Raw genomic sequence first — 24,582 nt, 5'->3', positions numbered from 1 at the left:
AAGAGTCTACTTTGTTTCTTCTTTTTTATTGAATGCAGAAAAATTTAGACTCTGAGAAATAAATGACACAGGTTTTAAGTACCCATCTAAATGAAGGAAGGAAAATAAACATGGAGACATTCATCAATATTATAGTCTCTAAATTTCCATTGCATCTGCCCCAATAACTTATCTTACTGAAAACTTGAAGTATGAGTAGTTACTTTTTCCAATATGTGACCCATGGGCAGAGAAAACAGCACAAATGGAGGAGTTTCATGAATACAGCAAAAGCAAGTGCAGCGTCCAGAGAACTGGCATGGAAAGGACTGCTTGAAAGAGTGATCCTTCAGTCATGGACAGTTGTCCCATGTGACAACAGAAAATCATGTTCAGTGTCCTGTTCTGCTGTCATTCTAGTTTAAAGTTGTAGACTCTTTCCTTACTTCTTAGCTTCACAGAAATCCTCGTGAAGTTCCTTTTTTGCTATTATTATTCAGAATGTTTTTTTATGTGCCTAAGCAGAAGAAACTAGAGAAAGAGCCACTTTTACCTCAAAGGTGATATGAACTGCTTCCTCCACATTAATGAAACTATTGATTCAGATTACCAAGGAGCAAATCTCCAAAGTAATAACATAGCTCGCAAGCAGGGGAAAAACCCCTACAAACAAAAGTTTGTACAGGCTCACTGGGGCTTACCTTTGGGGAGGAAATTCTACAGACATGAATTGCTAACCTGGTAGGAAGAGAATCAGCGTCGAAATTTGGCTCTAATCCTTTTCCTACCATTCTATTGCCCAAAGCAGTACAAAGATTTATTTCCTGCAGGATATTTTGTTCCTTACAAGACGCTATTAAGCCACTTAAAAACAAATGTCTTCATCATATAATATCAGTGCCAACTGTTGTGCTTAAGGAACATCCCAGCTACACGAAGCGGACTTTGATTTGAGTGTGTATCTCAAAAATCATTGGCCACAGACAGTGCTTTGGCCTGGCATCTGAGTTTTATCATCATTTAAATGAGCAATAAAGATTTTTAATTTCCATAAAGATCCCTCTGCTTTGCCTGTAAGGAACATACATTTAATATATATACAAATAATATATATTTGAAGAACATTTGGTCTTGCCACAGTGGTAACAAGTGGCTAAAAGGGTCCTAAAGCCCACGTAGGGCTTTTACATTAAGTTGAAATGGTAACAGTCACTCACCTGCTAGTTCCCTATTGTATAAAACAGCCATAGTGCATCTGACTTCATGGAAAAGCATCATGGTGTCAAACCAGTCCCACAGAAAATGTATTCTGTATTTACAGTGTTTTATGAAAGTTCTGCATATACCAAGTACGAAAAAAGAACTCAGCTCCTAGTAAAGTAGACAACACAGCCTTTTTTTTTTCTTAATATTTGTCTTTTTTTTCTGACTGCTAGTGCAAGGGAAAGAAAAAAAAATTAAGTATGTGTCCTTTCATTGCTAAACCTTTGTATGTATGATCTTTACATATGTACCTTTACAGTGAAGTAAAGAATTAAGAGACTAAAATGGTCCCTCAAGTACATGTTTCAACTAGACAAGGGAAAGGCTTTACAGTCGTACTTTGGAAGGGATGAGCGTCTTGGACCTCCTCCTTTTTCAATGAGATTCCTTGGAAGCCTGGTTAAAGAGATCCCCCTTTCCTCAGTTCTCCCAGCAAAGGACTGCTACCAGAGATTATCCCCTCCTTGATACCAATGCAACTCACCCAGAAGGACTAGTAAAGGTAACTCATCTTGCCAAATAAATCCAAACACCACAGAAGAACTTGAGTTTTGCTACCTGGAGTCTGCACAGGTCTCTCTAGGGGCAGGGAAGAAAAGATAATTCATTCTAATGCACACCCTTGAAACAAAAGTTACTGTGTGGACCACGTAGCATGGATCCACATAAATCCTGCTTTATCCAAGACAGATGGGGGAATTAGGAGATGGAAAGAGTTGCCTTGAACAAACCTGTGAAGTAGAAGCCATTACTTCTGTTCAGAAGGCTTTTGTATGATTCTCCTTCTCTGGAAAAAACATCCAATTTATTTGGGGAAAACACTTCAGATTATGTTCCATATTCATACAGAAGCCACCAGTTCTAGGTGCTACCAAATCAACGACACAAGAAGTGTTTGACAGTAATACCGACCTGCAAAGTTTAGATGGGCCAATGCCCTGGAGACTGCAATACCCTGAAACTTCTAGTATTTTTTGTAGACTGAGTCCTTCTGCCTGGATTTCAGTTCAATCCTAGGAAGTTTTCTAATGTTCCACTGCAATGACCAATACCTCATGTCTCTCTGTCCCTGACTTTGGAGTCTCTTTTCCTCATTCCCATTTCAACTACTCGTGCCTTTAGTGCACTGCAAACAGCTCAGCTTAATTTTCAGTCTCTTGATTATTCAATAGGCTACTGTAAAATAGGATGACGGTGTCGATGCAGAAATTCAGTTTCCTGCAAAAAGGGCCACGAGTCACAAGGTTTGTACACAAAGACACTTTAATGCAAATCAAATAGTACTATGTTTCATTCTAAGGTGCTTCACATCCTCAAACACTCAACATTGAACTTCCCAGTTTTACCAAATTTCCCTTGAGAAATTTACTTTTAGTCTAAATAAGAGAATTTTAAACAGACAGCTCTTTAATGATTCTCTTTTTTATTTAATCAATACTGTATTTCAATACCAACTGTTAAATCTTTATGAGCAACAGGAGCATATTCTGCAAATTTGTTGATCACTATATAGTACAACCTCAAAACTCTTATCCAAAACCCATGTATTCCAAAATTAGGCTTCCTCCCTCAACATGCAACATTTGAATAAAAAAGTCCTGACTTACTCCAAAAAATTCCACTGTGCAGTTATATAAACTCAGATCTCTTGACACCCACTCTGGCTTATGAAGACACAGGTTTATATAAAGGACCTTCAAGAGAAAATGAAAAATGAATATTATTTTGCTGAAATTTCCAGAGGATTCTAACACTTCCATTACCATAGCAGTACACATACATAAAGACATTGTGTCTACTATATCGCACTTTGCAATATAATATTTCTGAAAGACTATAATTGTTCTCTGCACAAGGCTGTGGCATGTTATGCTGTGACTATATCAGAAACTACTGTGCAGCCATTCCATTTTATTTAAGCCTTCATAATTAGGAAAGTACCTGTGTTGAAACTATATTTATTAAAAAAAAAATATATCTTACTTTAGAGTAATAAAAAGTGTACGTTCTGTAAGTGCTGATTCCATTTCACCGCTTCTACTGCTTGTTTGTTCTTCATTTCAGTTTCAATACCCAGTTTTTCATAACATGCTGCAAGGTTTGGACTGCAGAAATGAAGGCTGTATTTGCCCTTAATCAAAACACTGGTTTAAAAGATGTTGTTTTTTCTCATATCACCAACACATTTCAAGCAGTCTCAATATTTCAAAACCTCATTTTCCCATCCTACAAAACCAAAGCTTCCATCACTAAGTAGTGGCCTTTAAAAATGATCTGAAAACAACACACAAATATTTCAAGAGAGCAGAATAGCTATATAGTTGAAATCAGCAACATAGACATTTTAAACATTAAAACAATCTTCCTACTTTTTATGTGAGAGCTCTGGACAAAAAGAAAGATCGTGCATTTTGCATGGATTTCTAGCCCCATATCTGTAAGAGGAGAGGCAGATTTTCAGATAGATTTCTTATTTAGCCAACAGGAAAATAAATCATATTGCAAATGCAGTTCTGATGCTGCCAAGATTCTCTAGCTCACAACCATGGTAAGTACCAAACTTCTTGTCCTTGCTTCTGAGGCTTATGTTTATACTCAATGTCATTGTTGATGACTGATAAATGTTAGCTAGTTTTTAAATAACTATCTTGGGAAGCTTGATAAAAACAGTACTGAGCTCTGATTTGCCGTGGATATGCTGTAACAGTTTACACAGGAATGTGTCATCTTTGCTCACAGTCAGTGGAAAAATCTTTAACTCAACAAAAAGCATGGAACTGTGTGACATTGTGGTGAGGAGTGTCACAGTTTCTACAAAAAATTAAATCTTTATGCCAAAACCCAGCAGGAACATGTCTTCAGCTAATCTTCCATCAACGCTTTTGGTTGAAATTCACAGGCAAATCCTGTATCCATCTCTGGAGAACATCTTGTAGGAAAGGTAAGACAGAGAGAGAGCAGGTAAAGAGAAAGGTGCAATACATGGCGTGCAGTTTCTCTGCGCACTGTGAGCATTTTCGGGGAGGGAAAGTCTCTGTGCAGCTGCATGCGAAACAGCTTAAAGACGGAGCAGAAGTTATTCCAGCAAACAGTCTCCTCCGTGCCTTACCCACCCCGAGGGTCGGCTATTGCAACCTGTGAAATGACTCTGCCAGGCGGGGGGGGGCACAGCGCTGTTTCCAGTCTATCCAGATGAAGCACCTCAGCTTGAAGCTGCAAAGGATTCTTCCTTACCTTGGGCACGTGATGCAAAAGATAAGGGTATCAGGCAGCTGGCTGTGTAACAGGGAGTCGTGTTACCAATCTCTCTCTCCTCAGAGGGAAAGAAGAAAAAATGACTTCACATCAGACTGTTACAGATACCACTTTTGTCAAAAGCAGAAACACACAGAGATTTTACAAAATACTGGCTAGACACCGTAGCACACTGACTAAAAGAAATAATTTGAGTACAAGCTTAATAAGGCAGAGTAAAAAATCCACCACCTTACAGCTAATGACACTTTGAAAATGAGTCTGCTGTGTGTGATTTCACTGATGCCTGAGGGAGACAAAGCTCTTTCTGTTCATGTTTTTCATACTTTCAGTCAAACAGATTGCTGAATAATCATGTTTTCTTTATTTTAATGGGTGAGGAAGCTATTACACAGAAGGTGTTTCCGTATGTCCTAGTTAATAAAGGCAATTCTTACTAATAAGAATAGGTTGTCTCCATTCAGTTAACTGATGAAAAGCCCTCCTGTTGTGAGGAAAAGCATATCATGTGGCTAGAAGAAAACTCCTAGGGCTGCACACTTCAGCGGCTACTGGAAAGATCCATAAGCAGATGAATCCCAGGTCTTCTCCAATTGAGTCCAAATCAGTGACATTCACTAGGGTGCTCAGGGTACTAGGAGCACTTCATGTCAAAATCTCTCCTTCATATTCACCCTTTTCTTGCTGGTGAAGGACAGTGGACAAGACCTGGATCCATCACTCCAGAAAATCATCAGGAAGTCCCTTCAGGAGGTCAAGGTGCTTTCTTTTTTGAAGCAGCATCTGAGATCAAGTCTCAAGAGCCCAAAATCCTACACAGAGAGTATGGCTAGTTATAGGCTGAGACCACAGAGTCTCTTTCAGGCTGAAACCATAAATCGCATGAGGGGGAAATAATTTTTGGGGAATCACCCAGAAGTGTGAGACACCACTTACATCTTTGTCTTTCTAACCACAGAGCTGAGTGCACATCCACAACTGGATGAAAACCTCACATCTATACTATATTGTTAGAGCCACTTAGTAAAGAGACAGGAAAAAAAGTCTTCAAGTTCATCTCAGCTTACTATGACTGTCTGACTACCTCTTAAAAAGCCATATGGAAAACAAACCTATTGAAGGACACAACTTGCCTCAGATAATTAACATATCCCAACTAGGTTTACACAGCAGTGCTACACACTGGTTGCCTCTTGATTTCAAAGTAGGGCAGAGATTGTTCACCTGTAAGTACCTGAGTAGAAAAAAGACCTGCCTCTGTTGCCATTCCCACTTTCAGAGGGACGGACAGTTTCCTACAAGTAGTTTCAAAAGGCACATCATCTCTCCATGGTAAGTATCCACCTGCAGCCTTACAATTACGAACTTCAAAGCATTCTGCAAGACATCTTTTTATCCAGACATACCAAAACGTAGAAATTATTTTGTGGAGAGACATTTCTAATAGGAAATACTGTATTTCTTCATTATTTTTCCTGGGAATGGCGTTTTGCTGGTTTTCACTATTCAGAATAGGCTTCAAGAAATGCAAAAAATACCCAAAGAAATAGGTGAATGCTTGCAAATATATAGACAATGGGACCAGTTCCTACACAGGCAACTAGTCCAGCTGGATGTTCACTGTCACACATAATACTTTCCAGGATTTTAATCAAAGCTAATGTGGCCGGCATTTTGAAAATTGGCCACTAATTATGGGCATTTCCTAATTAGTCTAAGATTCAGAACTGCTAAACAACTCCTTGTCCTCATTTCAGGGTCTGGATGCTCAGCAGTTTAGAAAATCAAATCCAAAGTGACTCAAGCCAATACTGAAAAGTACGAACACCCAAAGTTCGCAGCTGTTTTTGAAAATGCAAGCCCCTCAAGGCTAAATCCCACTTTAATGACACTGCAACAGTTTTGAAAGCTGCATATTTTTATATCAAGCCACTAGAAGGCATAGACATATGTGGTGGGTGGACTCTGCATCCATACTCCTTCGGTGTGGCCAGTGCAAACAGTCCCTCCCTGACCAGCCAACACTGATGACTGGGAATGGAGGGAATGGCAGGACAATCTGCGATAGGCCTGCACAGTGAACCAGAAGTATCCCTTGCAGAGATGAGGGAAAACAAGGGCTGCTGTTGGATCCTACCCAGAACACAGAACCCAGCCACAATCTGTCCATACAGTGCTTCTGTCTCGAAGATGTGGTCTCCTGTTGTATCTGCATTCACAAGTAAACATGATTCTGACATGATTATGGTGCTGATGCTGTTATATCTTCAGTGCATGATAGTTCCTGGCTCTGTTCGTGCCTGCCTATTGTTCATGAGAGACTTTATCTTTGCAATGATTGGAGAACAAGGTGTTCTGGAAGCTCTTTTCAGCTGTGATCTGGTGAACTTCTTACGGATTTTTCTGTAAGGAGGGAAGGAGGAAAGGAGGGAAAGAAGAGAGAGACAACAGAAGAGATAAATCTCAGTCTTTAACAGAAGACTGCTCAAGAGCCAGTAACAAACATAACAAATACTCTTACCAGAGCAGGAAGGCTAGTTCATGGAAAAGAGACTTGCAGTCAACAAGAGTGAGCCCTGTCCATCAACTGATGATTCACAGTTGTCTCCAACTAGTAACTAATAATTGTTCAGTGAAAAGTGAGTTGGTGTTAGACAATATCTGGATAATAACATTTAATTATAGGAAATCTTGTGCCAGAATGCTCGAATGGTGAATCCTCATACGTGATATCAATACACGAATGAAGGACCATAGAAGAATAAACCTGATTAGCAGCCGAGTGAATGTGTTACCTCTGTAAAAGTGAAGGACTGGGAGCAATTATTATTTGCACTGTATCAATTCTGCAGATTAAGGATGAGCTGAATCTCTGGGCTCTTTGTACTACTGCCTTTCAGGTGCAGTAAATTCACTTTAATTTTAGACTTTTGTATGATAAATCAAACGTATTAACTACAGGTAGCCATGTTGTTTGTGTTGTAGTCTTATACATTCAAGGATAGTTAATTCTGAAACAAAAAGCTTTCTTATGTTCCAACTGCTCTGTCTCTCTACTATTACAAATCAGTAACCACAATGCCGAGTGTATCCAGGGCAGGGTATCAGAAAACACAGAAATGATACACACAGAGTATGTCAAGAACCACCTTCACTGCCAGAGTCTTGAACATTAGATGTTAGTGGAAAATTACCTATTTTCTGAATTCACTCAAGTCCAGAGTCCCAGCTTTGATTTAGGTAGTTTTATAAATTACAGAGATTTTGAGCTTATGGAAATGAATTAAAGCAAACTGGGGCCTCCAACACTAAATGAGACCAGGCTTTTTAATACAAACTTTCCAAGCTGAAAATGTGGCCTGACTACAAACTACAGGGCGACAATGTGCCTACCTGCATCAAGGCTTTGAGATGGTAACTCAAGAAGGGATTTGTCCCTTTCATCTTAATGGGCTGCTAATTCTGAAACTGAAAAATGGTGACACATGACATTGAAAATACAAGATCAGCTTAAAATAAATTATATTGAATACTCATATGATAATTTGCATATTATTTTTCAAACACGTATTTAGTTACTGGTTGAGTATTCCCCGGGAATGTAAGTTTCCAGACGAATAACTGGACAACAGAAGAGAATATAATCGAAGATAAAACCAAAAGCTAAAAATCATGAGAATACACTGTGTTCCTAGAGGTTACAGGGAGCCCAAAAACCACATCTGTTTCGGTTAATATATTTAAAAGGTGGAGGGAACTATTCATTTTGGCTGCCTGAAAGCAGGATATCATCAGCATCTCATGACCTGGAATGCCAAATTAAGATTTAGCATCATTCAGTAATAAGCACGGCAAATGAAAAGGAAATTAATCGCCAGAAAGTTAAGTTTAGGCTTTTCACATAATCCCACAGAGACACAGACTTACTGTTTGAGTACTTACTTTACACGGTCATCTTAAATTAGTCCTAAAAAGATATCCAACTGATTGAAAAAATATTGCATATCTTTCAGAATGGTAAAATCATAAAAATGTAACCTGAGACTGGTAGAAACACTATTTCTAAAATAGTAAGATGGCTAGGTTTTGTAAATTGATATGAATAGACAATAGGTGTTACCCACACTGATTATTAACGGGGTTCATTCCAGCAAAAGCTTACAGAAACAAATCCCTTTAGATATATTTGTTTGCAAAACTTTGTATTTATTTAGGAAATGAATGTGGTCATTAAGCATTTGAGAAGCCCGTGGTTTCCAAAAATGTTAGATGATAGTTTGCCCTTTTGAATTTTTAATATGGCAACTTCATAAACTGCCAAGAAATTCCTACTAATGAAAGCAATTTGCAGCTGACACTAAGTGTAAGGACAGTAAAGTATCTGTGATTACAATTTGTGATCATAATTTGTGATCATATAAGGACAGTAAAGTCAAAAGATGTAGTTATTCTCATTAAATATGGTTTCGAAGCTAGCATGAAAAAAGGCAGAACAAAAAAGGAGGAGTCGTCAGCATGACATCAAGCAAACCACAAAAAGTCAACTCTTCACTTAGTATAAATGGAAGTAGCTCTATATAGACTGTCAGAAGAACTAATCTGTTATGCACTCTAAAAAGACAAACCAGCACTTCTATTTAAACAGGATGGTGAAAAATGCTTCCAGAAATTAGCTTTCTGGGATATAGCCTTACAAAAATAAAATTGGAAGGATGGAAATTTCCACTGACTTCATTAAACGTATTATTTAAACAATCATTTTGCTAAACGCCAAAACTGTTCTTTTTACTGCAAAAAGTATAGAGGATGGAGGGAACTGAGGAATTTAGCATGTAAACACAGTCAAGCTTTTTGAGAGGCACTGATCAGGTTTTATAATGCTTCAGAGTTGTTTTTTTTATTAACACTTAGACATGCAGGTTGTAATAGTAGCTGATGAAAGGCAGGAAATTCAAAGATAAGGTTGTGGCTCGCCCTTTCACTCCAAGCACCTCAACACACTCTCCTCCCTCCCTCAACAACACAGGGAATTAAGGGCAGAATCACCTTTAACGTTCAATTTCCTGTCCCTTTTTCAGTTAATACCAGCCATATGTTTTAATTACATAAAGCTTTTATTTGGTGATGGCAAGTAAATGGCTTTAATGTTGGTAGCGTTGATAACGTCCTTTGCAGTTGCTATGAAAAGAGTAATTGCCATTTTCCCCTGCTTTTTCCTTGGACATTTGTACTAGTGCTTGAAATACGCATTACAGGCTTCATTTGAAACGCGAATTAAAAAGTATTTTAAAGCCTTTGCAGTGTATTTCTTGTCCTCCTGAGACCAAAGGTATGAGAATGAATCAAACTTTTAATAGGTGATGGGTATATAAAGCCCGCTGTGCTCATTTTTATGTCAAATGTGATGCACTGCTGCTAATGCAGGAATAAGACAAATTCTTTATGTCTGCATGATACTTCAATTAGTAACTGCAGACAAAGGTACGTAAGATCCCTGGCACCTACACAGGGAAATAGGGACAGGTACATAAGTGCCACATACTATTAAGACCTATCTTCTTTTTATTAGTTTTATACATGGACTGGAACCTACTGGGTAGAAATAATAGGCTGTATAGGGCATTTATGCCATGCTTAAATTTAATCAGGCAAAGCATTTCAATGAACCAACCCTTTCTCAGGATCCAAGTGAATTCCTTGTAACTAACCATCTGGTGAAGTTTAAGCACAATCCTATATAATCTGTTATGTCCAGATTTCTCAGAAATAGGATAGCTGGTAACAAAATTTGTTATTTGTAAAAGCTGACTCAAAGTTCCCCGCTCTAATTATGCCACGCATTAAGACAGCAGCAATTTTTAAACTTGAATAAAATAAAGAAAGTTGACCTTCAGTTGATGTTAGTCAAGAATGTGTTTTTCAAGCCTTTTCTACTAGGAGTTAAAGGCATTACTTGCTTTAGCTCTGTTGATATCGGGTGCATCTGTCTGTTACTGCTTCTATCTATAAACTGTCGAGCATCAGTCTTGCCTCCTCTGCATTAGGCTCAGAGTTGTGATGACTAGAGTGTCTTTGGTCTATTCAGCTACACCAACAGTCCTGAAGAAGTAATACTAAATAAATTCCAGTTATGGCAGAAGTTTTTACTGGGAGGGAAATTAATTGCATGGAAAGGCCCGCTGAAATTTTAGCTGATGACAAACCTTGTTTTGAAAGTGAAGAGAAAGAAAAACTTTCCTATGAAGCGGAATCACCCCCAACACACACACGTTTGATATGTCCATAATTCTTAAATACCAAGGTCCAGAAGTGCTTTTGATGCTCTGTTTCCACTAAAAATATATTAAGGACCTAATACAAACCTGGCTACAGAGTTTTAAGCTGAAGGGCATAATATTTTGTTTCATGCTCTAGCTAAATTGGTTTGATATTTTTGCCTGAGTCTTTCTTAGACTGATGCCATTTGAGCAACCTCCTTATATACAAAGTCCTAGTGCTGTTTATTATTACCCAATCGTTGCTGGTAGCACAAGGAATATGCGCAGGTCAGCAGCAGGTGTAAGAGAGCCGATTCCCTGCACAATCACAGCTGAAATTCCACCTAATCTCTAGATTGGGGTGAAGTATTCTGGTATGACTTGCCAATTATAAACAGCAACTTAAAGGTGCCAGGTGCACAAACTACTGCCAACCCTGGAAGAAGGTGGAATTTTAGACATTAACTGCAGCAAGGCAGGATTTTGCATTCTGCCACAAGTTTTATGGGAAACTTGCAATCAGTCTAACCATCAACACATTCAGAGAGGAAAAAATAAACTAAAAAAAAAAAAAGTCTTCTAGACAAAGATTCACAAAGCTGCTGCTGCTCCAGGGCAATGTAAATTTTCAGTGCAAGCTCAAGGCCAGTGAGCAAAAACAACAATTTAAAAAATAACCATCATTCCCTGGGGATTATTAGACCTCATTATCACTCATTTCTCTGAGGGCTCCTTGTATCCAGAGGTACACTGTAACTATTCAGTGGATTAAATTACAAGAGGGGGCACTGTATTAGGAGGCTGATAGGCTCTCTATTAATTTCAACAGGCTTTTCAACAAAGTGAAAGGCCAAAACGTGTGCAATGCTGACTCTGCTCAAAGAGAATTTAACTGGGATGAAGCTGTAGGCACAGATCCTTAGAAACCTGACAGGTTACAGGGAGACTGAATCACTCACAGCACTTCTACATTTCTACCTTTGTGGAAATGAGAAGTATTTTATTTAACTGTCTATTTGGCTTGCTGGTTTCGACATTTTTTTTTTTTCCCCCTCAGCACTTTGAGGCTAAAGCTTACCCATATTCCATTAAAGTTTCAATCTAACCTCAAAATGACAGAAAGTAGGAGAAATATATTTGGAAGGCAGAAGTGAGTTGACACTGATATGCCTTTTAAAAATAAGCTCCTTTGTGAAACGTTCATTTATAAAACAAATTGCAAGTGCTCTAATAAGCATTGGGCAACCAGAAAGCAGTTGCCATGAGCCACTTAGTTGCATTATAAAACTCATACAGATGGCAGATAGAGTGGTACAACCTTTGTAAGATTAAAGAGGTGCTGCTGTAGACATGCCAACATCATTTAAATGTTTTAAGAGCTTGTCTTATTTCTCTCCTCCTAGCAAGGAAATGTTTTCTTTTGCTGGTGTTCATCTTCCAATTTGGCATCAATATTTATGGAGCAAAACTGTTCTCTATGAACAATGATATATAGACACACCAGTTACAAATTACGGTAATTTCAAAACCTGCCTGGACGCGTTCCTGTGCAACCTGCTCTAGGTGACCCTGCTCTGGCAGGGGGGTTGGACTAGATGATCTCCAGAGGTCCCTTCCAGCCCTATGATTCTATGATACGGTGTCAGATCTTCCTAAGCAGCTTAATATAGCATTTTCAAGGATTGCACCACCTTGAGGGCTTCTCTGATGTTTTGTGTTTCAGAGAAACAGCTTATAGCTACTATGTATATATATAACACAATAAATAATGGATTTTGAGCATTTTCTTTACTGGTAGGAAAAAACCAGGTCGCGTGCTTAAAGCACGGTCTTCTACAACTGTGTCATGCCTGATCTGTTGCATGGCACAAGCCAACTCTCTGTCTCTTTCTACCTGCTGCTGATATAAAACCTGCTTGGATCAATATCTCCTTGGAGCAGAAACCATCTCTTCGTGAGCATTTTTAGAGTGTCTGGAACAACAGGAATCTTACCCACTATTGAAATGATTTATATCCTGTTTTACTGCAAACAACTGGCATAGCTTTTGGCAAATCACCTCATTTAACATACTTTTCCATGCTTTCATTTCCCCTGAAAATGGAATATTTCATTAATATTTTTAAAGTGATTTAAGATGCTAGGAGAGAAGGAATTAAAGAAGCACAAAGTCTTATTCTCAGCGTTACTATTCTTTTTTTCAGTTGAATGCTGGAACTGAGAAAAACTTTTAACTCTTAAGAACCATTATAAATAGGTGCTGTCACACAGCAGTCATCATGATGTCTAAATGTTAATAATCAGCAATGAAATTACCCTCCCAGTTCATCTGTGAGCTTGGTACTTACCACCAGGAGACTAAGGTTACCTACGGCAGATGGCTAGGACAAGAACAATTACATATCAATTTCGGTCCAATGCTGACTTCTTATGGAAGCCAGCAGCACAGAGGCCCTACCAGAGCGAGTTGAGGTAGGCACAGTTTAAAAAAAAATAAAAAAAATCTTTGATCTGGTTGGTAGGAATGATGGACACCACAGAGATCAACACGGATCACATAGCTCAGGACTGAGCAACCTGATCTAGTTGAAGATGTCCCTGCTCATTGCAGGGGGGTTGGACTAGATGGCCTTTAAAGGTCCCTTCCAACCCATCTATTCTGTGATTCTGTGACTTGCCCTGCTTCTTGGGTGGAGCTTTGTTAACGCAGCGGGGACAGTATCTCCTGTTACACACCACACAGCAGCGGCTATGGCAGAGGCATGCACAGAGCCGTGTTCCTCAGGCAGTTTCCCCCTTGAAGAAGGGAGAAAGGCCTGTCTTTGGATTCATGGCATTTCACCACAGCATCCAGCTTCGTAGAATGGATTAGAACTGATAAGTCTTAGAAAAGGTAGCTCAATGGAATGGGTAAAAAGTAAATTATTCATACTCCTTAAAACAAAACAACGGCTCAGGCTTCAAGAGACCTGTAACCTGAGCTATGGGACAGCTGCTCTGCACCTTATCTGAAATTCATTAACCTCTCCACAGTTACCATCGACTTCAGAGGCTGTAAGGCATGAAGCCTGCTCTGATAAAGAAAGAGTTGCTTAACCTCTCCTACCCATGAACACACACAAGGTCACTGCAGATTTGTCAATACGTAGGCACCCTGGGAATCCAAGGAGCTGGAAAACCTTCTACAGCTCATAGGCACAAACGCCAGAAGATCTCAAAACAACTCCTTTATTCTTCCTAACTATATCAGCAGGGTGCGGGGGAATTCCTAAACTACGTAAACTTTATACTCTGCCAAAAGGAATTTTCATTACCATCTAATTATTCTGCAGAAGGATGGCCACTCTGTGTATTGATTAAACATCACATGTTATTAGATGAAACTATTACCCACATGGCAGCATATATTTTTTTCCTGAGACAGGCAAAAAAATGGAGAGAAGATGCTTTAGAGCTGGCTAAGAGTGGAACGCAATGTTGCTTTCAACTACTCCCTGAACATCTTGCATATTAATTCTCAATTCCACCATTTTCCCAGAATTTAAGATGACAAAAATTTTGAGAATGTACAACTTATGTTTCTGGCCTTGGGGTACATACCTATGGGGTACATACAAATGCTCCATAGGGGAAAAAGATCATTTACTTTTGTGGCTGATTCCAACTTTGACGCACTTTTAAATAGCCCATCTTAACTACTTTAGTATTTTATTTATTAGGAGAACTGCTTCAATATAAAACTTTTTGTATGGTTTTTTATTAGTATTTTTGTGTCTGTCTTTTCTTACCTTGTTTGATTACTTCAGGGTAGGTTTAATCTGAGGTTTTTGCCCTGGACACTGTGTTTACAGTATTACAGCTTATAACATTACCTGCTCAAAAAAATTGACAATATTTTTCCTCTTTATCAATTATGTATAGACTTTTCCTGGAATGATATATGTACCAATAGAGTATATTTGGAGGAGCTTCTTGGCATTCTGGCCACTTGCTATTAAGCAAGGATTGAAAAATCAAAATTAATCAGCCTTACCAGAAACAGTTGGAAAGCAAAAGTTCCCTCACAAAACCATTCCCTGGGGCTCAGCTCCACACCATCAATCTCCTCCATAATCACCCCTTACTCTACACACAGAAGCTCCAATGCGGAATAGGGATTAGAAATCTGTACTGTGGCATCAACAGAGGAAAGCTTTGACACAGAATGATTTGATGCTAATTTCTAAGGTCAGCTTCATTTCAAAGATTGGATATTTTTTTTTTTAAATATTCGTGTTACCAAAGGTCTATTCAAACTAATTTTTGGCCACTCATCCTTCTCTCCACTCTAATGGCCAGCACTTTTCATGTCAGTATCTCATAGTGCTTGCTGGACTGCTTGAAAAACTGCACGGCATCCTTAAGAGTAGGTATACGTCAATATTATTCCAGTTTACAGACAAAAAGGTGGAGATACTCGGAGGTTAAATTAGTTGTCTGGTGTCTCACATCAAGCAACAGAGGCAATTTGGGAATTTTAAAGTGCAGATCCGTGCTTTTTCCATGAGATCAATACTTATTGTATTTTGTGAGGTAAATATTTTAGCCTCTATCCATAGCACAAGTAAGGAAAACAGCCAGCCATTTCTCCTTAGGTGTTTGACAAGAACTGATAGTTATCTCTGTGATTGGCTTTCACAGCCACAGTCATTATGTTCTCCTCAGTATTTTACATTTAAAATGCCTATGTAGTTACTTATGCAAGCTTTTTCACAAAAAGAAACCAACTAATATTTCCTTTTCCACAGCCTTACTTACATTAATGCCAGAGGGTGATGCATGTAAAAGATCTTAATAAACTAAAAAAAAAAAAAAAAACAAAAAAAAAACCACGAAAAAAACCCCAAAAAACCCCACCCAAAAAAACCCTCCCACCCCCCCCAAAAAAAAACTATCAGAGGAAAATAATAAGGAAATAATTAAATACATACACTGTACACTGAAACATAGACTAGCTCAGAATTAAGTCCTCTATCTGTCATATGAAATGAAGAATCCAATACAGGACAACTTATAAATGAAAGTTGGCAGGCAGTTCTGTGTGAATTTTAAGACTGTGAGGATCACTGACTGTATTTTGAACATATTCACCACAGCACAGTTTTATCTTCTCTGCTATTTAACTTTAGCATCAGTGTGTTCACCACAGGACTTACCTAGTTTCCATATCTACATGCACATTATTGTTGTGTATTTCTCTGCCTTCAGATGTAATAATTCTTAACCCAGTGTCCAGCTTCTACTAATTAGTATTGCTCACATGGCACAGAAATTGTAAAAAGGGGAAAAGATCTCTTAAGACTGATATTGTGCAGTGTTTGAGGATTGCAATCACTAATAGCTAAGATTTAATGTGATAAACATCTGTGGTTTAGACACAGGAACGGTGAGAGTAGACGTTACTCTAGCCTTGCTATAGGTAGCAATTGTATAATTAATCTTGTCTTTATCTTCTCTTTGATACTTAAATATGCAGAAGACTATGCTGGTCTGACAAGTTAGCATTCCTATTGTTATTTTGTATGTTTCCCAAGACTTCAAAAGAGAAATTGGCTTCCCATACAAAGATGCTTCTTCACAGAAAAATTTCTTCTTGTTCAAAACCAAATTGGTTTTAACTCTCACAATAGAAGACGACCAAATATTACAAGATGAAACATTCCCACGGGGGATGTGGATTTAGGAAAAAGCTGAGCAGCAAGCTAACAAAAAGTTAAGCCCGAAGACCTTCAGTTAAAACATCCTGTAAAGAGGATTGGGTTCAGCTACATCAAATCCTCTGCGCAAACACAAAAGACAGCTTCCTAAGGCAAACTTTTTGAAATAGCCAACCATACTGCAGGAAATTCAAAATTTGTCCAGAACTGTAAGAAAACAGGTTAAGAGACTTGCATGACGTCCCAATTTAACATCTGACACAGAAGGTGTATTACTGACTACGTGATGACTAGCTGACGGACTGCCCCCAGTGGGACTCGCATGCATTTAAGAGCTTTGCTGAATTGGGTCTGGAAGGTCTAAGAAAGCGAGGGAGGTTTATGGAAAAGTTAAGTACTTATACAGGAGCTTCTCCACTAACATCTGTGTTTTAAGACAATCCTTAATGCGCTCATTATCTTCCCTGTGTTTCATTTAAGTTCTTCTTTTTTCTTCCCCCAAGTTTCCTAAGATGATAAAATTGTGCAAAAAGTCTCATTTCAGAAATTATATTTCTCTTCCCAAATATAAAATGCTCTGGCTACTTCTGCAGCTACTGCCTGAATGTGAAATCACTTTCGTCAAAGGGAGCGGAGAAGATTGCAAGTGGCTGAATAACGCCTCTAAATGTGTCACTGCTCTTTAGCTGAGTCATGTCAATTAACCACATTCAAGCTCCTACCTAAGACGCAATTGCAAAATATACTTTGGTATCTAAGCCGCCATAGAGAGGAGGCATATTTGAGTTTCTGCTCACCACAGGGTGGGATCAGAAAAGATCATTTTACAAGATCCAACGGTGTGACTTTTCAGGCAGCAGTAACTAGGTCATTTACAACCATCTGTTCTTAGCTTTTGTCTCCCTGCCGTCATGACCAAAGCTGTGCACTAATTAATTTTCACCTGCTAATCAGTGGAGACACCTCTGAAGCTAACACATCACCCAGTTTCAGTCAGCAGCTTCTGGACTCCTCTAGATGGCATTTCCATGAGATTTTATTACCAATAAAGGTAAAAAGTTTTCTCTGAAAGAAGATCCCCTGTAAGGCTTCTGACCTGCTCCGTGTACAACAGCCCTGTGAAAGAATAAAGTACTCTTCATCTGATTCTTCAGGGAATGAACAGAGGGTACCTAGACAATTGCCTCCAAATCTTCAACAAAGAAAGTATTTAGGCACCTTGTTTATTTTGGTACGGGGAGTTAGGCATCGAAATGCTTGGAGATACGGACTTAAAAGACCTGCTTGAGGTCTCACGGGAAGTCTGTGAGGGAGAAGGGAACTGAATCACGTTTTCCCAAGTCCTAGGTAAGCACTCCAACCACTGCAACATCCTTCCCTTGCCATGTAGCTTTAAACAGAGTAAGTAGCTTACTACAATGTCACTGAAACTTCATCTTAAACTGTGAGAAGACGAATACGTAGCTCCAAACCAGAATGGTTGTATTTCATTTGTTCTGAAGACTGATAACGCAAAACTCTTAATATCATACACTCTTCAAACCTACCAGCTCTAACTAATGGCACAACTTACACTGAACTTTGGGTTTTGTTACGTACATGTTTTCCATGTATATATCTATTTTGCCTTTTAGAAGTTAAAAAAATAAATAATTCACATTCTTCAAATTAGTTGATTTTGGCTTCATGGAATGATTCTGCTTTTAAAAACAAACTTTGGCATTATCACAGTAGTGTTACGTTGACTTAGGCGCTGTAAAAGGAGCCAGAGGAAAAACTCATGTAGATAAATAATGAAAGAAAATATCCGTAGGTCCATGAAAGCTGCTCAATGAGAAACAAATAGCAAGAGATTATGATCTAGTTTCTATATGGCTGGTTGCGATTCTGTACCACAGTACCTTAGCTATAGCTCAGGGAAGAAGTATGATTTATAAGGTGTGAACAATGCGTAGCATTCATCAACAGTCAACGTTAAATAAGGTCAAAACGATAGCTCACATATTAGACTATGGTTTTCACTCTCATGAGTAGATAAGAACTTTGAGCAGTAGCCAGCCAAGTAGGATGGCTCCTGAATTGCAGCAAGGACAGTTCCCAAATTCCCCGCATGCGGTATTGTCACAGTGATGGGAAATGGTTTTCAGCTCGCCTATACTCCGCTGCGGCCAATCAATAAGATATTTGCAATCCTATCAACGAGGATTAGACATAAATCTGAGGGATATATTCTGTAATCCCTGCTTTTCAAGATGTATGACAACTATATAATACAGCAGAAGTAAAGGAACCAGAAAATTACATCCTTAGAGGCTGATTTTTTGGTTAGAGGGTAGTAGCTGATGTAGCACATACTCAGGCTTGCAGCTGATGTTCCAAGGGTTCAGCCAGGCATCTTCATGCAGTCACTTACAGGGTCGGGGTCAGGGTCTAATGGCCACAGTGCCACGCAGGTAAGAAATGAAAATACACTACGCTCCGGATCCAAGTGTGGTGAAGTTCAAAACCAGGATCCCACTTCAAATCAAACTGCCTCATCTTTATGAAAAGCAGAGGTCACCCCTGAGTGTATATTAAAAATACTTTTTTTGGTGCACAAATTTTTCTGCACAGTTGGGGACAACTGAAAAAAAAAAAAAGAATAAACGTACCTATGACCATTTCTGTGATATGAATTGCACATGTGAAGAGGAAGAAGGAGCACAGCAGTTAGCACTGGAACTCTTGACTTTGATCTAGACCCTCACCTGAACACTGTAAATCAAATCCCGGGCACTGGAGACTTACTCCTCCACTTTTCCCTTTTCTCCCAGCGACGTCGTACAAGTGGTAACTCAAACACCGTGCCTGACCTTGTCTAAGCATCGATTAAAACGCATGTGGGAGGGAGAAGGGCCAAGGGCAGGTCATTCCCAGCTCTTAATATTGGTGATACTTAGAAGAGTTTGGTTCATCTGAGTTTTCAGTTCGCTTTTAAAAGCACAGGTTAGAGTTTACACTGATAAAGCTACAGTGCAGAGGATGCTAGCGGCATATGGAGGAGCTGGAAGGGCTGTGAGCACCAGCGTTACTCCCCCCGACTTCTGCAAGAGAACCAGACCACTGATGGCAAGGCAAGACCCAATATTTTGCTGAAGCTGGTAGTCAGCCTCACATTCTCATCTTTCTCAACATGCAACTTTGATTTTCAGCTTTTTGTGTGTGCTATGAGACATGCATAAATAAAAATGAGTGGTATCAGGTAATTATCACAGCAATTGTGACATCCTTATGTAGTACCTGAACAAATCAAGGGAAGCTTTTCCTTTTGGAGGAAAAACATAAAGTGAAGAATATGAAAATTGCCTATATAATGCTGCCACAGGGATGCCTCTCAAATCATTTTATCAGCAAAAAGGAAGCAATGTCTACTGGGAACAGCTAAAGATCACGTTCTAATTTTAGCACTTGCAGTTAACTCATTCCCAATGGAGTTGCACTTACCGTGAGAAGGTTTCTAACTGCTTCAGCACTGAAAGGAAACAAGCATCGAGTCATTCAACTGCAGTTCTATATGCAAATATGCTTTTTGGCCCGTGAAGGGAAAGCATATGGAATCTGCTGCTATAACCCATTCAGCCAAACATTTCCACACATTTCTTATAATGCAAATGCTGAAAAAAAAATATTTCACTTTCCACACAGTGTTTTATCTGTCCCTATACAAGTACGACCATTAGCATGCACGTGCATTCTGTTGGGGACAGAGACTTTGTATAGGAACTGTATGCACACTGCATACCTAGAATTGGTAAGAAAAGTTTTAATCAACAGATACATTTCCCTTGACATCCAACAGCTATATTGCTAATTTTACTCGCAGATTATGATTATGTCTTATATATCTCAACAGATATTGAGCTGATATATTACATTTTTATTAAACTTCTGGAGCCTGTAATACGAACTGTCCCATTTTTTCAATTATAATTAAACTCCCAGAATGGTGATTCAGTATAAAGAACTGAATTTCACACAATATAGTCACTTTCTGCATTAACCTCTAGCAGGGCCTACAATAGAATCCACATCACAGCTGTCAACAAAAGGGGAATAAAACCCAGAAAGCTTCCTTATAGCAAAGGTGATCTAGTACGATGTCCTGAATAAAATCCTTTTATAGTTATGAGACTTCTGCTTGATCCTAAAGCATGCACTTAGTGCTAGGAGAATCCTAGCAGCTAATACCTAAGTGTATTAAAAAGAAATAAGGAGACTCCCCTGGTGAGCAGTGATAAATGTAAGGCCCTTTAAAGAGTCATTTTTCAATGAATTGTGTAAACAGATTTGCACTTTAGAGTAAAATCTTGAGCAAGTTATTTCGCAGTAAGGAATAAGAATTCCTTTTTCATTCAAAATGGGTAAGAATAAAGAAAAAATACAAAAATGTTAAATCCAGCAAGATCAACATAAAATTACGATGTAATGTAAAAGAAAGTGTTCTTGAACTGTCACCTGGTTTTCTACCTAGATTAATCCCTGCTGTGAGCCTGTGACTGGACAGAGGTGTGGAAACCCCAACTGAGCTGGACTCACACAGGCACAAGGAAGGTTTCTGAATGGAGAAATGCAGCTTCTCACTACAGACGAAATAGCAAAACTGGGAGCCTCTATATTTATTGGCGAAATTCACTGAGCATATAGATATAGATCAATCAAAAAATTCATACAGGTGATTCATTCATGGCACTAATACGTAGGCAGATGCAAACTCACTCTGTCCCTTCCCCAGACTGGCCAGGGGCTGTAACGACTGGGGCTCAGCACCGTGCCAATACGCAGCCCAGCTTTGCAGAGGCCTCAGGGCTTGGAGAGAGGCGAATACAAATGGGAATTATGCTGGGAATTTGCCCCAGATGTGCAGATACTGATATGCAACAGGGGAGAAAACTGCATTCAAATAGCTACAACTTTAAAAAAAAAAAGCTGAGATGTATGAGGATGCACATTACAACTGATACAACGTACATCCCCATTCTACTCTGAAGAGCAGAGCAGCACCTAAAATATGTTGAACTTCAGATGCAAACTCCAGTCTTTTTGTTTCAATGATACATATGCTCACACTAAATTTTAAGTGTACCTGCTGGCACTGCTGAACTGTGGTCTGAGTGCAGAGTGAAGGACACTGCCCTAAAATTCTAGGGTAACTCCAAGGGTTACCTTGGAAAGCTTAGATGATGTAGAATTTCTACAATTATTTTCACTGCTCTGAATATTTAGCTCCCTACTCATTCATCACTGCAAATATCTGGAATCAGTCAGCAATTAGCTATACGATATTTAACTTCACAGAAATATGATTGGTGCTTATTCAGATGATAATAATTTCTTTTAAAATACCTTCCAAATTGGAGCTATAGGCATAAATACATATATTCATCTTGTCTATTGATATATAATAAAATTTAGAATGCTCATGTTTTGCATCTTTGGCTTGGCTAGCATGAAATACACTGTCATCTTATTTAGTTTAGCAGCGATATAACATGTTTTTTCCTCAACCAACTATCGTAGTATAATTTTTTTAGCTAAATGTCTGAGAAAATTTACCTTCTAGACTCTTTACGTTTTATAGAAACATGCATCTTGAACCTCACTCCACAAACAAAAATGTTTTAGGACAGAGAAATGAAAATTGTTGTGGACTGTTGCAAACAAAACATTATTCTGAAAAATAGTTTCCCTTTTGCAGGCTGTAATTATACTGGAAAATATTTTTCCTTTTGCCGTAATTAGCATGTGTTGGGGCAACCCCCGGTATCAATACAGGCTGGGGGATGAAGAGATTGAGAGCAGCCCTGAGGAGAAGGGCTTGGGGGTACTGGTGGGTGAAAAGCCGGACATGAGCCGGCAATGTGGCTTGCAGCCCAGAAGAACAACTGTATCCTGGGCTGCGCCGAAAGAAGCGTGGCCAGCAGGTCGAGGGAGGAGATTCTGCCCCTCCACTCTGGTGAGACCCCACCTGGAGTACTGCGTCCAGCTCTGGAGCCTCCAATATAAGAAGGACATGGACCTGTTGGAGTGGGTCCAGAGGAGGGCCATGAAGATGATCCACGGGCTGGAGCACCTCTCCTATGAAGACAGGCTGAGAGAGTTGGGGTTGTTCAGCCTGGAGAAGAGAAAGCTCCAGGGAGACCTTATAGCAGCCTTTCAGTACTTAAAGGGGACTTATAAGAAAGAAGGGGACAAACTTTTTAGTAGTGCCTGTTGTGATAGGACAAGGGGTAATGGCTTTTAACTAAAAGAGGGTAGATTTAGACTAGATATATAGACAACATTTTTTACAATGTGCACAGTGAAGCACCGGCACAGGTTGCCCAGAGAGGTGGTAGATGCCCCATCCCTGGAGACATTCAAGGTCAGGTTGGACGTGGCTCTGAGCAACCGAATCTAGTTGAAGAGGTCCCTGCTCATCGCAGGGGGGGTTGGACTAGATGACCTTTAAAGGTCTCTTCCAACCCAAACTATTCTATGATTCTACAATTCTATGGTTCTACATGTCTGTCTTACATGTTTTTTTAAAGAAAAAACACACATGATAAAACAGACTAGAACCTGACGCAGCACGAAACAAGTGCCCTAAAGAATGAGTTGTTACCTTGACTCAAATGGGATGGTTATTTCTGAGCTGAGTGTTCAGAACATATATAAACAACCAGTGGCTGCAAACTGGCAACTGAATTTTTTTTTTTTTTTTCATTCGCTGGCAGGAGTGGATAAATTCTTTGCTGCTTTTTTATAAGTGTCTCCTCCCTAGATATTTCTTCCCATTGAAATTATATTGCATCCAACTGAGCCAAGGCCATGCTCAGATACCTGAACTTTTATCATAGGACAGCTACCTGAAGTCCTCTCACAGGACAGGCTGGCTGTCAGGGACTAGTGTCCCTTCCCTCTTCCCACTTCTTCCCCCAAAGAGCAGAACATTTAATTGTCATCTTGGGCATCAGTGCATTCCTAGCAGCAGAACCAGGCAGTGCTTTACACTTCAAGCTGCAAAGGCCGGAGGCAAGTGAGAGCTGAAAGCAGAACAAGCTACACCGTCTCTTCTAAATACTCTTGGAGTAAAGGTGGAGGGAATCGAAGGATCACAGGAAAAAGTTAGAAAGGAGAAAGCACGCCTGAGGTAGGAAGGAATCAATGGGGATGGGGATGGGGCGGGGAGGGGAGAGGGAAGAAAAAGCCCTGTGAGAGAGAAGGAAAATGTGAAACAGAGCTTCAGAGGATAAAAAGCTATTGTCTTCCATTAGTTACAGTTTTGAAGATTAATGTGAGTGAGGCACTATTACTTATATGTTGCTAGCACAAAAGGAAGGTACGTGCATGTGTCCTGATGTACTGGCACTGAATCTACAGCATTAGCTCTGGTCAGACTGGGAATGGCTGTACTGGGGAGACTCAACCCACACCAGCCCTCGCGCATTCCCTGCTCTGCTTCTCCAGCACTGGCCAGTGTGACGCAGCATGACATTTTCAGGCACCTCCTTGTTTGAGGGAGTATTAATGAGGTCTAACTGCCCTGTGCTCCCCATACCAGGAGATTTCAAATGTTACCCTTTAGACCTTTAATAATTTGGAGACGGGTAGCAGACACAGAGTCATGAGGACTAAGCCCCTGGTTCACCCACCACCGTTGATGTGGAAGGGGAGACAACGCAATTTCTGCCTTGCTGCCTGGCCTGGGTATGGTCTCTGCAGCCATGGGAATGGGGAAAGGAATTTCCTAGCACTGGAACAGGCAGGGCTATCATGGATGAGTGATTTGCAGAGGCAGGACTCATCTCACCATACTTTGATCACCTAGAATTTAAACAACTAGTCTAATCCAGTTGCCTGGGCTACCTTGGAGATCAGTGGGGAGAGACAAACACTGTCAGTGTAGGACTCATCTCATCCTTTGACAGGCAATTCTCTATAATAATTGAAAAAAAATATTGAAAAGTCTAAACCTTCAAAAGGTTACCAGTCTCACTTTGAGGGTATCATCACTAGGGATTAGTCTGATACTACTAAGCTCTTTGCATCAAACAACTCTCAAAATAGTAAATGCTATCAGTCTTGAATAGATGTCGCAAGCCTAAAAGCTCATC

General features: G+C 39.5%; 1 protein-coding gene across 5 annotated transcripts in view; it reads right to left on the bottom strand.

The window, feature by feature from the left end:
* Nucleotides 1-2,509: 2,509 nt before the first annotated feature.
* The window catches only part of MTA3 (metastasis associated 1 family member 3), a 142,889-nt gene continuing 120,816 nt past the window's right edge, over nucleotides 2,510-24,582 (bottom strand). For 2 of the 5 annotated variants that reach the window (XM_063328577.1, XM_063328575.1), the window contains exon 19: nucleotides 2,510-6,900. In XM_063328577.1, the coding sequence (XP_063184647.1) occupies nucleotides 6,765-6,900 (136 nt within the window). In that variant the 3' untranslated portion in view covers nucleotides 2,510-6,764. Of the gene's footprint in view, nucleotides 6,901-19,933; nucleotides 19,962-24,582 lie in introns of all 5 variants that reach the window. The other 3 variants (XM_063328576.1, XM_063328579.1, XM_063328578.1) reach the window with 3 other exon arrangements.

This window comes from Chroicocephalus ridibundus, chromosome 3 (assembly GCF_963924245.1).
Source record: "Chroicocephalus ridibundus chromosome 3, bChrRid1.1, whole genome shotgun sequence".
NCBI classification, from domain to species: Eukaryota; Metazoa; Chordata; class Aves; order Charadriiformes; family Laridae; genus Chroicocephalus; species Chroicocephalus ridibundus.
Note: the sequence above shows the minus strand (reverse complement) of the source record. Positions and strands in the feature narration are given on the sequence as shown.